The sequence below is a fragment of the Ranitomeya imitator genome, chromosome 10, assembly GCF_032444005.1.
Source record: "Ranitomeya imitator isolate aRanImi1 chromosome 10, aRanImi1.pri, whole genome shotgun sequence".
NCBI lineage: Eukaryota > Metazoa > Chordata > Amphibia > Anura > Dendrobatidae > Ranitomeya > Ranitomeya imitator.
The window spans coordinates 37958358-37975018 of NC_091291.1; the positions used below are offsets into that span (position 1 = coordinate 37958358).

Here is a 16661-nt window from a genome sequence, read left to right on the forward strand (position 1 = left end):
CATCACATTTTTGATGAGCCAGAGATTTCTGCTTTTCTATAAAGTATATCAACATCCAATATGATGAAATGAGATCTAAGAACAAATCGGTCAGATCCAATAATATACTATTTATTTTTCATGCCAATCCGCTTTGCATATGTACAGTGTATCCTATATGAGATGGTGTATGCGTTAAACAGAGGTTGAACTCATCCTCTCAGCCAGACGAAATTCTTCACGTGCGCTTAGAATGTCTCACCTGGGTGTTTGCAATATTCTCCTTAGATTTATTTGAGCACTTACGGTAAATGTCAGCACTTATATGAAAGCAATGTAGTCATAAAGGTATTGAAAATCGCTCAACAATTGTGTTAACAAGAAGTTCGAAAAATTACATAATCAAATCCTTAATCTGGCCATACACACTAGACTTATGTCGGTCAAACCCTTTGATATAGACCGTTGTATATGGGCGCCGGCCAAATGATGGTCGGGAAGATGCCTATCAGTCATCTCTGATTTTGGACTGCCAATCACATTTTTCTTAACGAGACAAGCCACTGACAGATGTGTTAGTTGGCAGCTGTCTCGTAAAGAACACAGGATCACTCGGCCAAATGAGAGGTCCTGTGTTGGGGGGGGAATCGGCTGAGATCGCTTTCAGCCGAATGATCTTTTGGCCGATAGCTATCTGATGAATATGGGCAGCTTTAGTGGCTTAAGCCAAATATTTTCTGGTTGGATCTTGTTACCTGTGTGGTCTACTTGCACAATGGTCTTACTGGTTAGTGGCAGAGCTTACCCTATTTGTGGACTTTTTATTCAAACAATAGGGGGTTTGGTTCACCCACACACTACAAAATCCTAAAGCATTAGCTTGTCCTCAAAAACAAAGGTACATGCAATATCAATGGATTCTAAACACCTCCATGGAATTGAACAGATGTCTTTACCAGCTAGAAAACCCTTTCACTGTGCATTGTCCCATGGACTGCCTGTTTTTAAATACGCAAATGGGATCCCTGGAAAAATTTCCACTAAACATTTGTTTTACTAGTCTGTAACCATCCATCCCCCTTGCCCTTGTAATGTAACCTAAGTTATCGTTTGTCCATGGTATACAGTATATGGTTTCATCCTATTGATTGCTTAGAGAAGAGGTCCTCTAACTTATTTGCAACCTCTTCCCGTAAGTTTTGCTTTTTGGCAAAACTGGAATCAAATTTCGATCACAACTGTATTTACTATTTTGTAAAATCTAACCTTTATTTGATATTCATCATAAGGTTTGAGAAACTTAAAATAACAATGATAAGGACTTAAATGTAAGGAGTGTAACCATTCACAATAGTAAATTAGCTTTATATGTAGGTGTCTGCAGATTGCCAAACACCATAAATTATTCTTAGGAAAATACCTGAACTCTGACTATTAAAATATCAGCTCTGCTCTCCTAACATGTTTCGCTAGTGGAACCATCTTCATCAGGGGAAATCTTAAAAACATGAAATTTTGAGCAAAATTAGGTATTAAAAGGAAAAAAATTTAAAGATTTGATCAAGCCATATGGCACTTACTGTTTTGGTGCCACTAGGGCGCAATACTTTTTTTTTATAATCGGCAACTGCTATGAAGTCACATATGGCTGACTGGGGAAAACTGTCTTCTAGGATTAATTGGCTGATAATCAAGATCAATATTTTGGATTTTTATACTGTTAAAGTGTCATATGCCGATTTTGTCATTGAATGTAAAGTGTTACATATACGGTATATAAACTTTATTACACGGCTCCACATTTAGCATCTGCTTTTTTATTATTAATATGTATATATATATATATATATATATATATATATATATATTATATTTTACAATATATATAATTTCTTTTTTGCCAAACTTGGATTTGGATAAAGTTTCCCTCTTGGATTAATTCAATATGTTTCCAATCGTTTAATTAAAACATGAACCACAATGCATCCACTTGATCAAAACTCAAAACGTCAGAGGACTTTAACAAGGGAGGTCTATTTACAATATTTTATCCCGGACTGGTTTCAAAGCAGTTAAGCTAAATAAACTCTTTAACTAAAGTTGTCAGACAGCCCAGGCTTCTCATTAAATCCAGGTTAAAAATTAACATCACATTGGAAGAACTCGGCCAGATTAATCAGTTATAAATGAACTCGAAGACAGCTTGATGTTGCAACAATTCTTCTATCTATCGCTTCATACTTGATCGAGAAGTTGTCAGATCTGTAGTAACAGGTGAAAAGTGAAATATCTTTGAGAGGTCTAAAGAAATTGGACCCAAGTGTCAAATCTGTTTCTGAGAAATAATGGTATGTCGGCAGTCCATAGTTTTTCCCCACATTTGGCCTGATACTCACTATATGACCATATTTTGTCCAATTGGTTCTAAAGATACCCATAGATCTTAGATAGCAAAAGTTCTATTTTTTATTTAGTTTTATGGTTATTAGGTCAAATATTAACATACCTCTCTTTTTTTTTATTTTGCAGCATTTGCTGAGTCGTCTTTCATAAGGTGAGGCCTGGAGGAGCCTCTCCTTTCCCTCCTATTTCAAACATGGACCCCAACAATGGGTGGAGTGAAGCTGGCAGTCCAGAAAGCACAGGGGATTTGGGAGATTCCATGGAAAAGAGTCTAGACAATGATGCCGAAGGTGTTTGGAGTCCAGACATAGAACAGAGCTTCCAAGAGGCACTGGCAATATACCCGCCATGCGGGAGGCGCAAGATTATCTTATCCGATGAAGGCAAGATGTATGGTGAGTTGGATTGTTTTAGAAACACCCAATTATATAACAATCTTGTATTTAATTACCAAAAATTAACGTTTTGTCGTTGTTTTAAGTTTTGTATTAAACTTTTAATGAACCCTGAAATCATATTTGCATGTTGCGACCACTTTTAAAAGGACTTGAGCATCGGTTGGTTGTTATATGACAGGCAGCTTAGGTTGATTCTTCAGGATCTTCCATTACCATACTCATAATGAATTTATCTGCCTATCCGATATTTCTTTGATCTGATGTGGGCAGCATGAATCTGGCACTGGTTGTGTTATTATGCCCGCACATGCTTCGAAGTATCATCTTAGCTGGCTAGTTTGAGGGCGGTTCCCAGGAGCATGTCCCCACCTCATTCCCTATGACTTGACAGGTCTGTCTCTATACGAAGCCACCAGAGATCAGCCTCAGACTAATCATCCAAAACATCTAGACCTCCATGACTCTTCAAGTAGCTTCTCTCTGAATTGCCCTGGAGATGACAAACCAAGGTCTTATTGGGGATGCATTTATGATGTTTGGCTGGTTATAAAACCAGCAGTGTGCTTGTATTTTTTTTCTTATTTATTGCTTCTCAGAAGGTATCCTTGGAGTTCTCTGATTGGAGAGCTTTTGATTGACAACCACTGATTTATACTAATATGAGGCAACTGTCCTACTGAACTGTGCATTTGTGTCCTCCGAACAAACACTGTATAGAGAGTAAAAAGAAAATGCACCAAAATTCTGTTTTATTTTGTGGCAAAAACCTGGTGTACATGTCTTGTCCCAAATAGCTTATATATGTAAGACCCATTTTGTGCCTTACTAGACAGCAGGGTGCCTAGAGAATAAGCATATCTAAGTCATCTTTCAAAAGGTGGAGCTTAAAAGAGGACATTGTTTAAAAGTTACCGAACTGTAAAAAATTGAACCAAAATTTTGATGAACAATATTATTCGAAAGAAATCCAACTAAAGTTGAAGAACTTAACACGTCTTGCAAGATATGCCGTTTTGCCCCCTTGGGGCATCTTCTGCCTTTCTGATTTAGCTTTAGGATGTTTTGTGTTTTTAGACCATAATAATTAATCTGCCTCTTTATTCTCAGTTCCTTGGGACAACTAACTCTCGTAGTGCAAGTCACAGTTATAAATGACCACTTTTGTCTTGCATGGGATTAGGAAAACGATGATCATGGAGTTCCATAGTTGAATGACAACACATGGACAGATTTGTCTCTCTGTTGCTGGGTATTAGGGTTTTTTGAGATTCTGAAACAGTTGTTTTGCATTGATTACGGGATAATTAGCTTGGAAAAGCGATATTGTATTACATGTATGGGGAACTGGGGTGGAGGTTGATTTGGTGGAATACATACCCAATACCACACATGAAAGTTGGCTGGACCCGCCAATTGGCTGTCCATTTGATATATATGGGGGTGTTACTATTGGAATTTTCTTTTTTTTTTTTTAGAGAAAAGTCACCGCCATATATCTCTGGCAGCTTCTTTCTCTTTTCTTCCTATTGAAAACACATGAAAGCTCAGCCAAGCCGACTGCTTATGTATATGGGAGTTATCTCGAGATTTAAAGTGGTTGTCCACTACTTGGACAATCCCTTCGTAAATATTTTACTTCCAATGCAAAATAAAATTAACAGATACCCTCATCCCACGCCAGGTCTTTTGGTGCATGCATTGTTATTCCATGTGGGTGCTTCAGCCAAGGGGCTGGCACTTATGAGCTGATGCTCTCTTATTTTTCTTGGACGAAGTTTTGACATCTGAAGGAAGAATAAGAATTGCAGCCTCTGATTAGCTGCAGCGCTCACATGGCATAACAATATCACGCGAGTGTCGGGAATTCTGGAATAATTCCAGTGCGGAAAGTATGTGTAATTTTTAATTTACACTGAGCAATACAGAACTTGAATGGGTTGTCTGTGTAGTGAACAACTTGCTTTATGTATGCGAGATCTATAACGAATTGTTTGAAGATCCTTAAGACATGTTTTGCCTCTCTTTCTGAAGCCGTGCCCTGATCCTCCTCTTAAACTGAAAATATATACACACCACCTGACTATCTTATGTGTATAGGGGTTCCTGATCATCTTGGAGGGGGAGAAGGATTGGTCATGTCTAATTTCAACATGTCTTATCCTTTTTTAGGAGACGAGTTGTTGTCAGAGGTACTGTATCTTGCAATGACTTATCCCTTGTCCTCCTTGAAAACACATGCATGCTCAACTAAGTACATCAGGCATGTGTATTGTGAGGGGACGGGAAAAATAGCTGTCAGTGGAATGAGTATTTCTTTGATCACTTTTATGAAATGAGCATTCTCTTGAGGCACTTTTAAGCTCGCCATAGAGCTTACCATACTTTTTGCCATTGTGAGGAATCCATACTATCATGCACAAATATCTTCTGCATGGACAACATTAAGATGGACATCTCATACTCCCACCTAAACTGCTGTAAAGCCCCCATACACCTTAGCTGTGTAACGGCCAAACGATAGTTCAGCAGATCTTTCGACCGGCATCTATCTGCCTAGGCTTTGCCATAGGTGGGATGGCTTGCTCTTACACATCTGTCGGTGGTTTACTTTTGGAAGAATAAAAAAATTGGCAGTCTGAAATCGGACATGCTGGATCCTTAACCCCCTTCCCCCTCCACAGTCTTCTGTAAAGGGCCCCCATAAATATTTGACTGTCAGCCAAAGTTGTCAATATCAGCAGGTACGGCAGACATTAGTCTAATATGTACGGGGTACTTGGGTAATATCATTAATACCATTGTGGTAAATTTGTCTCTTAGAGTGAACATGAAAGGTGTGAAACAGCTCAAACTTTTAGAAAGTTGTGTTCACCCAACTCCAGTTTAAGCTTTTAGAAAGCTGTGCCCAACCCCAGCTCAAGCTTTTAGAAAGTTGTCTAGCCAATTCCATCTCAAACTACTAGAAAGCTGTGTCCAATTCCAGCTCAAACTTTTAGCAGGTTGCGTCCACCCATTTCCAGCTCAAACTTTTAGAAAGTTGTGTGCACCCAATTCCAGCTCAAACTATTAGAAAGCTGTGTCCACCCAATTCCGGCTCAAAAACTATTAGAAAGTTGTGCGCACCCAATTCCAGCTCAAAACTATTAGAAAGTTGTGCGCACCCAATTCCAGCTCAAACTTTTAGAAGGTTGCGTCCACCCAATTCCATCTCAAAACTATTAGAAAGGTGCGTCCACCCATTTCCATATCAAACGTTTAGAATGTTGTGTCCACCCAATTACAGGTCAAACTATTAGAAAGTTGTCGATCAAACTTTTAGAAAGTTGTGTCCACCCAATTCCAAGTCTCATCAAAGATCAAATTACAGCCTTACGATTGGAAACCTGGATGAAGTTGTTATTTCTTTGAAAAACATCTAATAAACATCGGAATATGAAAAACAGATTTACACCTTTTTTTTCTTGATTTTTCTTCGGCGATGTCTAGGTGGCAAAGCTGATGAATGTCATATCGAAGTGTCAGATGTATAATATTGTATGCTTTACAGTTGGCGATCTCTGTTCTCTTTCTGACAACATTCATTGGTTCATCCCGTATCTTCTGGTTCATTTACAAGATTTGGGCTTTATCTGTGTGTGTGAGCATTCGTATGCATTGGATAAAACCGCCGTACATGTAGTCCACCCTCCCCGCCACCTGGCATTGGTGTACCCTTGAGTTGGAGCTGCTGTTTATTGGTGTCTGGCTGGGATAGACCTGGAGTTAGCTTTTGTTGTGTAATACTGTGTGTCTCTCCTCCTACTCTTCCTCTCCCTGCCTTTCTAGGGGGTCTGTGATTCCAGTAAATCAAGCCTTTGCAAGGTCACATGGAAAGAAGACACCAGCGGGAGGGGAGGGGGAGGGGAGTCAGGCTGGAGGAGAAGAGGGAGGAGGTGGTAGATGAAATCTGATCCAGGTCTCTGCCTGGCAGGACAAGCTCTAGTGTGTTTGGAGGGCTTGGTTGGGGGAGTAGCGCCTACAGACCTAATCTATTACAAGACAGCCCTGTAATGAAGGTTTACTTTGTACAGTTAACTCTTAGATGGCCTGATCCTGAGTATGTTAGCTCTGTTGTGATCCATGACATAAATACCTTGTTTCCTTCATTTTTATGTTGAAAATCCGTAAAATTCCACCACTTGCAAGTAATGTGTGCAACTTTTATCCTAAATACAACAGCTTGCTTGAGAATGATCATGGTTCTCTCATAAACTTTAACAACCTAAGACGGTAAATGTAAGCTATTACATTTAAAGGGGGCTTGTCAGCAGATCGAAATTGTCCAGTTTTTGCTCTTATTTTATTCCCTGCTGGTCCCATGAGAATTCCATTTCTTGTTGTTTTTTTTTTTGTTTGTTTTTTTTAAATCCGCTGTATGGTCCCAGAGATATGAGGCTTTTTATTTAGATAGTTTATACGGTCTTCATTAAGGGGGTGTGGCTCATAGGATCCTCTGGGGCGTGTCTTTAGGCTGCTCTGCATAATTATCTTGTGAGACACACCCACTCGGAAAAGATAACCGTTAACACTAAATAAAAATGCCCGTATCTCTGGACCGTATTGCGGATTAAAAAAAAACAAAAAACTGCCCAATTTTGATCTGGTGACCCATCCTTTATAAATTGAGGTATTAATAGGGAGATTAATATTTAACTAGAATTCTTAGCAATTTTTACTGCACACACTGCTGCTGGGGATAGAGGGGATTTCTGAAACAGGAAACCCTCGTTAAGCCAAGTGTACCTGTGTTTATTTTTTTTAAAGAGAAAGTTGAGTAAGTCGCAGCCAGGCATCTCTGACAATGACTAATCTACTGTGGGAACAAATTTTTTTTTTTCTTATATCTGAACTCCTGAAAAAATATGTTGCTTACGCTGGGTCTGATATGGAGATGCTTCCACTTTTGTATGTAAGTTTCCTGTCGGGTGACAACCAATCCTAAAAACTCATTTTGAGTTTAGAGATCACATGACAGGAAGTCTATTTATTGAAGAATTGTTCTATTATCTTGATATCCTTACTGATGTATCAATACAATATAAGGAAACATGTAAAAGGTGTGCATCAGAAAAATCCCAGCTTTTTTGTCTACATTTTAAAGGGGACCTTTCACTAGATTTTTCTTTAAACTGAGTAGCACCTCCATTGGATGTTGCTCTTCTGATTCTGGAATGGTTTTTCTCTTTCTTCTATGTCCCTCCATTCCAATATTATGCCCCAAAGAAATACATAGACAAATTGTCCCTTTAAGAACCTGGGAGTATACCACATAACTTCACTGTAGGCATGTGCTTTTTATCCTCTGACCCTGGCCAATCAAAACACGGCTACGCCCACAGAGTAGTACTGTGCTATACGCCCAGTTTGATGAAGAAAAAAATTATAGCTTTATTACCAAGGGGCATAACTTTTGAACCAAGGGGCATAAAATAAAAAATACAACTGTTCTAGAATCAATGGAGCAGCAGCAAATGGAGGAGTGACTTGATTTAAATTAAAAGATCCAGTGAATTTTCCCCCTTTTAAATTTACGTGTGATTTTTGCCAAAAAAAGTAAGAGTAGTTATGTGTCTGGGTTTTAGAATATTTTTTTTTAAACTGCAGATAAACTGAAATTAACTGTTTCAATGGGTGAGTATGATCTAACATTGCCATAACTAACAACTGAGAAATTAACCGTTTGCCATCACTTAGTGTGTGTGGGGAAACCTCCTAGTGCTGCTTCACTTCCTGCGTGGAGTCATAAGTTAGGATTAGGACATGTGACAAAGATGGGACCTCTTGTGCATGTCTACAATGATCATTGTTCTACCATAGCCTTCCACAACTGGCTTACGTGCCAGGAATTCCAGTGCCTTCAGCTACATTTGCTCAGATTTGCAGAATTGCTTTGCACTGAGGCACATGTGTCTTCCAGATGGGACAGATCAGTGAAATTACATATGGAATACAAGAAGATTGATGGCAACAGGGGGGAAAACTGTAAGCAGAGAATGTTGGTCTGGTACATGCTTCGATCTTTTACATTAGGTTAGAAAAAATTCCCTCCCCCCAAAAAATTTTTTTAGAAACTATATGAGAAAAGTACATGCATATAGCAATGTTTATGATGATGAGTTAATTGTCATCCTAATGGGACAATTATCGGGCCATGAACCAGAAATCTCAAGAAAAAAAGCTATACCTGGGTATTTGTTGAGTAAAGTTACGTAGTATGTATAGATATGGCAATTAAGCCAGTCCCAGTCAGCTCCTCAAAGGTTTTCAAAAGTAGGCAGAAATTAGCCAGTAGGGGATGTGGTCGAGCTCGGCAGACAAATTCATTGAAAGTTATGTCATGAAGGTAACGTATATTATTATTTTACTATTATTTATCTATATTGCGCCATTGATTCCATGGTGCTTTACATGAGAAGGGGTTACATACAGAATACAGATATAGTTGACAGTAAACAAACTATCAATGATTGACTGGCACAGAGGGAAGAGGACCCTACCCTTGCCGGCTTACATTCTACAGGATGATGGGGAAGGAGACAGTAGGTCGGGGGGATACAGTAGCTCCGATGGTGTTGATGTAGCGGTCATTGTAGGTTGTAGGCTTTCTTGAAGAGATGGGTTTTCAGGTTCCGTCTGAAAGTTCACAATGTGGTGGATAATCGGATGAGTTGGGGCACAGAATTCCAGAGGGTGGGTGATTTTCAGGAGAAGTCTTGGAGGCAATTGGGCGAGAAACGAATAAGTGTGAAGGAGATCTTGGGAGGACCGGTGGTGATTACGAGAGGGAAGATAACGGGAGATTAGTTTGGAGATGTACAGAGGAGAAAGGTTATGGATGAATTTGTAGGTCAGTGTTAGTAGTTTGAACTGGATACGCTGGGAAATTGGGAGCCAATGAAGGGAGTTGCAGAGGGGAGAAGTGGAGGAGTAGCGAAGACAAAGTTGGATTAGTCGGGCAGCAGAGTTAAGGATGGACTGGAGAGGTGCGAGTGTGTTAGAAGGTAGGCCACAGAGGAGGATGTTTAAGTACTCGAGGCGGGAGATGATGAAGGCATGCTCAAGATATTACAACAAATGTGTGCTCTAGTCTTCGACTGAACTTTCGCATTGCAGCTGTAAGATCATCCAAATTCATTAAGATGAATATGTCACTTAGATGGAATGGTTCATTGGTTGGATTTTTTTAAAGAGTACCTCTTCCACTAATTCCTTCTCCACTGATTCTAGAACAGCTTTTCTTTTTTTTCTGTGTCCCTCTGTTCTAAAGTTAAAGCCCTTCAACAAACTGGACGTATACCACAGAACTTCTCTATGGGCACGGCTGTGTTTTTATTGGTCAGCGTCAGACGAGAAAAAGCAATTGCCTACAGAAAAGTTCCATGGTATACCTACGCTTAGTTGGTTGAAGGGAAAATCTTCACCTTTACAATGGAAGGACACAAAAGGAAAACTGTTCCAGAATCAATGGAACAGAAGCAAATGGAGGAGCTTCTCGACTGAAAGAAAAAATTCCATTGAAAGGTCCTCTTTAAGGAATTTGGAGCATGTTACTTCATTGCACCCTAGATCAAGACTAGAACTGCAAAACGCCACTCTTGATGAATCAGGGGGCTGGATTAGATTAGGTAAAACCTTGTGGGACCAGGTGTTTTATTGATAAGATGGGTGAAATACACACATCTGAAACTGGTTTGTAGGATTGGTAATTTTTTTTCAGTATCCGGTGGGAAACGTAAGCAAGTGGAGGAATTTCATAGAGAACTCAAGCAGCATCATCGACTTGGACTGTGATTTTTGAAAACAAGATGCCATCAATTTAGCCAAACATTAATGTCCTCCATTTATATTATCAGTTGGTTATATTATCAGCTGACAATCAAATCTGTATGGAGACCTCCTGACCATAAGGGTCTGGCATGTCCGATTTATGACTGCCGATCCTTTTGCACTTGGAGAGATAGGCCACCGCATGAGGAGTCTGACAGCGACTCACATAGAGAACACAGGAGTGCTCCGCAGGGTTAGACTTCTTGTATAAGGGAAAATCGGGAGAGATAGCGATAGAAATATTGTACATGGGGTCCTAACATGGTCCCTACAAGCTTGCAGGTTTATAAACTGCATGTGGTTGACCAGACAGAAAATTATCAGGTTGAGACCTTCAGAGTAAATATTCCTGGAAAAGGCGAACGAGTTCTAGCTTCCATGATCCAATGTAGATAAAATCAGGTCAAAAATCTAAACGCGTTTTGGATTACTCGGATCTTTCTTCATAGCATAAAATAAGGGAATTCCGTAGCTTTATCGTACATACACCGTTGACCTTTTACATTCCCGGCAATGTTCCTACAATGATTATTTTTTTCCTGGTTGCCCATTCCTTCGAGTACTTTACTAATGTTCCTGCGTGCCTGTTAAATAAACTCCAGGCCGGTCGCACCCTCACCTCTCTATGCAATTTTATGTTTTGTTTTCATTATCTATATAATCCCCCTTTTTTCTACTTTCCTTCCCTCTCCTCGCTCCCGGTCACATGTCAACAGTGAATATTCCAGACACACCCTGAAGCTGGCAGGTGCTGCCTTCTAACTGTTAAGCCCATGAATGCACAAGTAATGGCCTTTGACCCCCAAAGCAGCTGTCATGCCTTGCTGTAGTTTCCTTTTAACACCAAGACATGCCTATTTCCTTGAATTTCAGCCTTGCTTTTGCGCTACTTTCTCCCCACCCCCATATCCTCCCCTCCCCTCCTCCCAACAACTGTCTCTCCTCTCCCCACTGGGACCGGCAGCACATGAACTTCTTCCATAAACTTTTTTTTTTCTGTCGAGGATGATTCAGCATTCGCTTAAAGTTAAATTCTCTGAAACGGTTACGGTCGTCGCGAGGTTGACGATTTTTCTCAAAGTATCGTCATGATTTTATTTTTTCCAAGAGCCTCAGCCATATAATTTTAGACATATTCTGTAGGTTGACCTGCAATATAAAAATAAAGGTCAGGTTCAAAGCTGTCTCTTCTTAAGGACCCGGGCTTTGCAATGTAGCACTTTAATGTATTGGTATGTCGAGTGTCTTATGCAATAGGAAGCTTATTCATGGTGACATTTTGGCATAAAGAACATTGGTTGAGTCTAGTGACCTACATAAACAAATTTGTTCTGCCGCTCATGATAATTATAAGGGGTTGTTCACCTTAAGCCGCCACCACCCATCCCAATGAAGGTTAGCTGACTGATCTCCATAGGTTACATTATATACTGGTCTCTCCAAGCTGCCATGAGAAATACATCAACCACAAAGTATTTTCCTCGAGTATGGATTAAAGGGAACTATCTGGGATAGTTTTATTTTTTTACTATGGGTCTAAGAAGTGACAGGCAGGTAGTTCATAGCTATCATAGTCCCTTGTGCTGGCACAGAGCGGTTATGGACCACTCCTGTCAGAGATTCTACTCTTTCAACTCAACACAACAGTTCTTCCTCTTCTGGGCTGCTCTGTCGATGGCGCATCACTGCCTATATCATGTTGATTGACAGCCGGCTCCCCGCAGTTAGGCAGCGGGGAGCCTGCTGTCAATCAGCAGGATGTTGATAGTCACGGTCCAACAACAGAGTAGTATAGAAGAAGCTGCTCTGTCAACGTGACATCAGCAGAAGCCACTGAATCACCGGAAGGAGTGGTCCGTCACCTCTCTGAACCGGCAGAGATCGGTGTCAGGCACAACAGGCAGGTAGGTAGTAATTACCTTCCTGTCAGTTCTTAGGCACATAGTAAAAAAAAATAAAATAGTCTTGACTTCTCAAAGACTTTTGCATTGGTTGGGCTACTTGAGTAATTTTTTTTTCAATTCTTCCAAATCTCAACGATGTCAATTATCCAGTGTATCTCAGTGGTGGTTGGGTTGGATCCACCCTTCTATCTTCCTCGTTACTTCACGGGGTTGAGTCAATTTAATGTGCTTTACGTGATAAATAGGAAGATCAGATAATTAAATAATAATTAACTTGAGGCCTATGTGTATTTGGGGGATTGACTATTATGACAGGGGAAATTAGAATTAGCTATGTTAAATTTCCAAAACTGCTTTTCAGGGAAGATAAATCGTTGCCAGAAGTGAGAGATAACAAGATACAGATAGAGATCCACAAAACATTGTTGGGCAGACAGATATCTCTCAAGACTACCCCACAGGGCTGTGGAGTCAGAGTCTGAGTCGGAGCCCATTTTGGTGGAGTCGGTGTCATGGAAATTGAGGAGGCGGAGTCTGAGGTTTGGCTTACTGACTCCACAGCCCTGCTACCCCATACGTATGAGCGTTCGTCATGTTTCCATTGGAAGGAAAGAGAAAAGCGCTGCCAGACACCCATAGTAGCGGATTATCTCTCCTGAAAACTAAAGGTAACTTCACGCATAACGATTTCGTTAACGATATCGTTGCAACGTCACGCTTTTTGTGACGTAGCAACGATCCTGCTAACGATCTCGTTATGTGTGACAGCGACCAACGATCAGGCCCCTGCTGGGAGATCGTTGGTCGCTGGGGAATGATCAGGACCTTTTTTTGGTCGCTGATCACCCGCTGTCATCGTTGGATCGGCGTGTGTGACGCCGATCCAGCGATGTGTTCACTTGTAACCAGGGTAAATATCGGGTTACTAAGCGCAGGGCCGTGCTTAGTAACCCGATATTTACCCTGGTTACCTGGGGACTTCGGCATCGTTGAAGACAGTTTCAACGATGCCGAAGTCGTTCCCCTGATCGTTGGTCGCTGGAGAGAGATGTCTGTGTGACAGCTCCCCAGCGACCACACAACGACTTACCAACGATCACGGCCAGGTCGCATCACTGGTCGTGATCGTTGGTAAGTCGTTTAGTGTAACGGTACCTTAATGTATGAGCCATTGAAAATTTATACTGCCAGATCCTTCTCTTCTCTGATATCATCTATAGGGTAAGAGTTGGGAGGTAATTATACACATCAGATGGTTGGCTGATCCTGTCGAATTTGTCGGGTTCAGCTGATTTTCATCTAATATATGGGAGTCCTTATCACCCTATTTAGAACCCATGCGTACTTAGCCGACAACAAGCATCACACTTGATGAAGCATGTTGTGCGAAACATATTATATATAATTTTATTTGCATATAGAATCGGAGAGGCAATTGTTGTCCAAACTGGTTTTCACCTGGCAGATATTGAAAGTTTTCGGCCACTTTAAACATTGGCTTTTCCCACCATGGTATGACCATCAGATTCGGTGGAGTGTTTTTTTTTCTAAAAACTCTTTTTTTGTTTTTCAGCGTTATTACACAAAAAGCTTTCTATTTGTTTCTTACAACTATTTTTGTAATTTTTTAAAAATGTGTTTAATATTTTTTTTTTGTATGTTTCAAGTCCTAAACAGATCACAATTGGAAAAAAACTTAAAAAATGCCACAAAAACACCCTTTAGGCTACGTTCACATTTGCGTTGTGCGATGTTGCGTCGGCGACGCAACGCACAACGCAAACAAAAATGCACAAAAACGCACGCTAAAACGCATAGTTTTGCGATGCATGCGTCCTTTTTTGCCAAATTTTGGACGCCAAAAAATGCATCTTGCTGCGTCCTCAGCGCCCTAACGCTTGCGGCAAAAAAACCGCATGCATCGCAAAACGCATGCAAACGCATGTCCATGCGCCCCCATGGTAAATATAGGGGCGCATGGCGCATGCGTCGCCGAGGCTGCGCCCGACGCAGCCCAGCAGAACGCTAATGTGAACGTAGCATTATGTAGTACATTTCAAAGTAATATCCGGCCACAATGTTTTTGCTTCTTGTTCAGTGTCTGGTATGGCAACTGACCTAAGGCTTAGATTGCAATGCCACATGCAACCTGTGGAACGTAGAGGCGCTGTTTGGCGAACAGACCCTTTTTCTTTAAGGCCACTTTCACACTAGCGTCGCAATTCGGCCCGACGCATTGCGTCGGGCCGAGATTCCGACGCTAGCGTTGTTAGCGCCGCACAACGGGTGCAGCGGATGCATTCTCCGGCGCATCCGCTGCCCCATTGTGAGGTGCGGGGAGGTGGGGGCGGAGTTCCGGCCGCGCATGCGCGGTCGGAAAAAGCGGTCCGTCTGGAGCAAAAAACGTTACATTTAACGTTTTTTGCTCCCGGCAGTCCGCCACAACACGGCGCAACCGTCGCACGACGGTTGCGACGTGTGTTAATACGTCGCAATGCGTCGGTAATGTTACTCTATGGGGCAAAAACGCATCCTGCAAACAACTTTGCAGGATGCGTTTTTTCCCATAAACGACGCATTGCAACGTATTAAAAAAAACGCCAGTGTGAAAGTAGCCTAAGAAAAACTTATGCAAATCAAGACGTCTTTCTTCCACCCTCGTCCTTTGTTCTTCTTTTGTTAGGAATTGTAATTAGGGTTGCAAATGTGGGACGAGTTAAAAGAACATTGTGCACTAATATACCGGGAGATATGACTCACGCGCTTGATTGTTTTAATACTTCTGGGGAAGAAACAGGTTACCTGGTCGGACCTGATGTGTGCGTGCGTGTGAAAACACGCCCGGATAACTGTAATACTGCAAGTTCAACTGTGCCTCTCCGCATGGAGTTATTATAAGTTATAATGTGCTTAATAGGAGAGGAAAAAAAAAATTGCTCAGTGGCCCAACCGGATAAACTCTCTCTTTTGCCTGCCTGTAAAAATACTGAGCAGGTGTCTTTGCTTGCCAGTGCCACCTGTCTCCATTTTGATGGACACTACACATCCAGCCTTGGGAAGCCCTATACTGACATTTGCTTCAGGCACAGTAAACCTATTGAAAGATAAAGAAGGCAGTCTCTCCTCCAAAACCTGTTCTGCCCCATGAGAAACAACAGCTAGACTCCAAGGTCTATTAACTGCTTTCTCAAGACTTAACCCCTTGCAAGTCTGAACTTGAAAAGTTGACTAACATTTTAAACTTTTTTCAAAAACTTTTTCACAGAGCGACAGTTATACCCAAATTTAGTTTTCGAATTTGTTTTTAAGTATTTACAAATATTTTCCAATCTCCTTTTTGGCATTCCTTTTTTAGGGCCTGTGAACACATTGCAGATTTCTCACTTTTTTTTATCACTTTTTTTTCTACACGGATTTGTCACAAAACCTGATGGAATTCTTAGTACCAGTAAAGTGGAGATTCCTTAAGCCTCATGCTTATTTATTTATTTTTTAAATCTGCAGCATGGTTCACCCACAATAATGTGTGGGGAAAAATTTAAAAAAATGCATGTAAAAAACGAGCCAATTTTATGCCAAGCCATGCAGAAATGGTACAGAAATTACTCAATGTGTGCACATACCCTTATTCCAGCTATTAATTGCATTTATTAAGTGTGTTATTTTGTTAAATGGGTAAATGGTTATATATAAACTAGATGGTGGCCCGATTCTAACGCATCGGGTATTCTAGAATATGTATGTAGTTTATTTATGAAGATTTTATAATAATACATTGGACACACAGGATTCGGCTGGCCGCGACCAATTAGCGAAGCGTGGTTCAAATGGCGGCCGGACTGTGCCTGTCTCTGATTGTTCGTGACCATGTAGAATATAGCACAGCCACGTAGTATATTGCACAGCCACGTAGTATATAGCACAGCCATGTAGTATATAGCACAGCCACGGCGTATATAGCACAGCCACGGATAAATTGCACAGCCCACATAGTATATTGCACAGCCCGCGTAGTATATTGCACAGCCCGCGTAGTATATTGCACAGCACGTGCATTACCATGCACACAGTATATAACACAGGCCACATAGTGTATAACACAGGCCACGTA

General features: G+C 40.9%; 1 protein-coding gene across 3 annotated transcripts in view; it reads left to right on the forward strand.

Annotated features, from left to right (window-relative positions):
• LOC138651478 (transcriptional enhancer factor TEF-1-like) overlaps positions 1-16661 on the forward strand; it is a 93807-nt gene that overhangs the window by 35093 nt on the left and 42053 nt on the right. For 2 of the 3 annotated variants that reach the window (XM_069741725.1, XM_069741726.1), the window contains exon 2: positions 2509-2777. In XM_069741725.1, the coding sequence (XP_069597826.1) occupies positions 2576-2777 (202 nt within the window). In that variant the 5' untranslated portion in view covers positions 2509-2575. Of the gene's footprint in view, positions 1-2221; positions 2328-2508; positions 2778-16661 lie in introns of those variants that run through there. The other variant, XM_069741727.1, reaches the window with a different exon arrangement.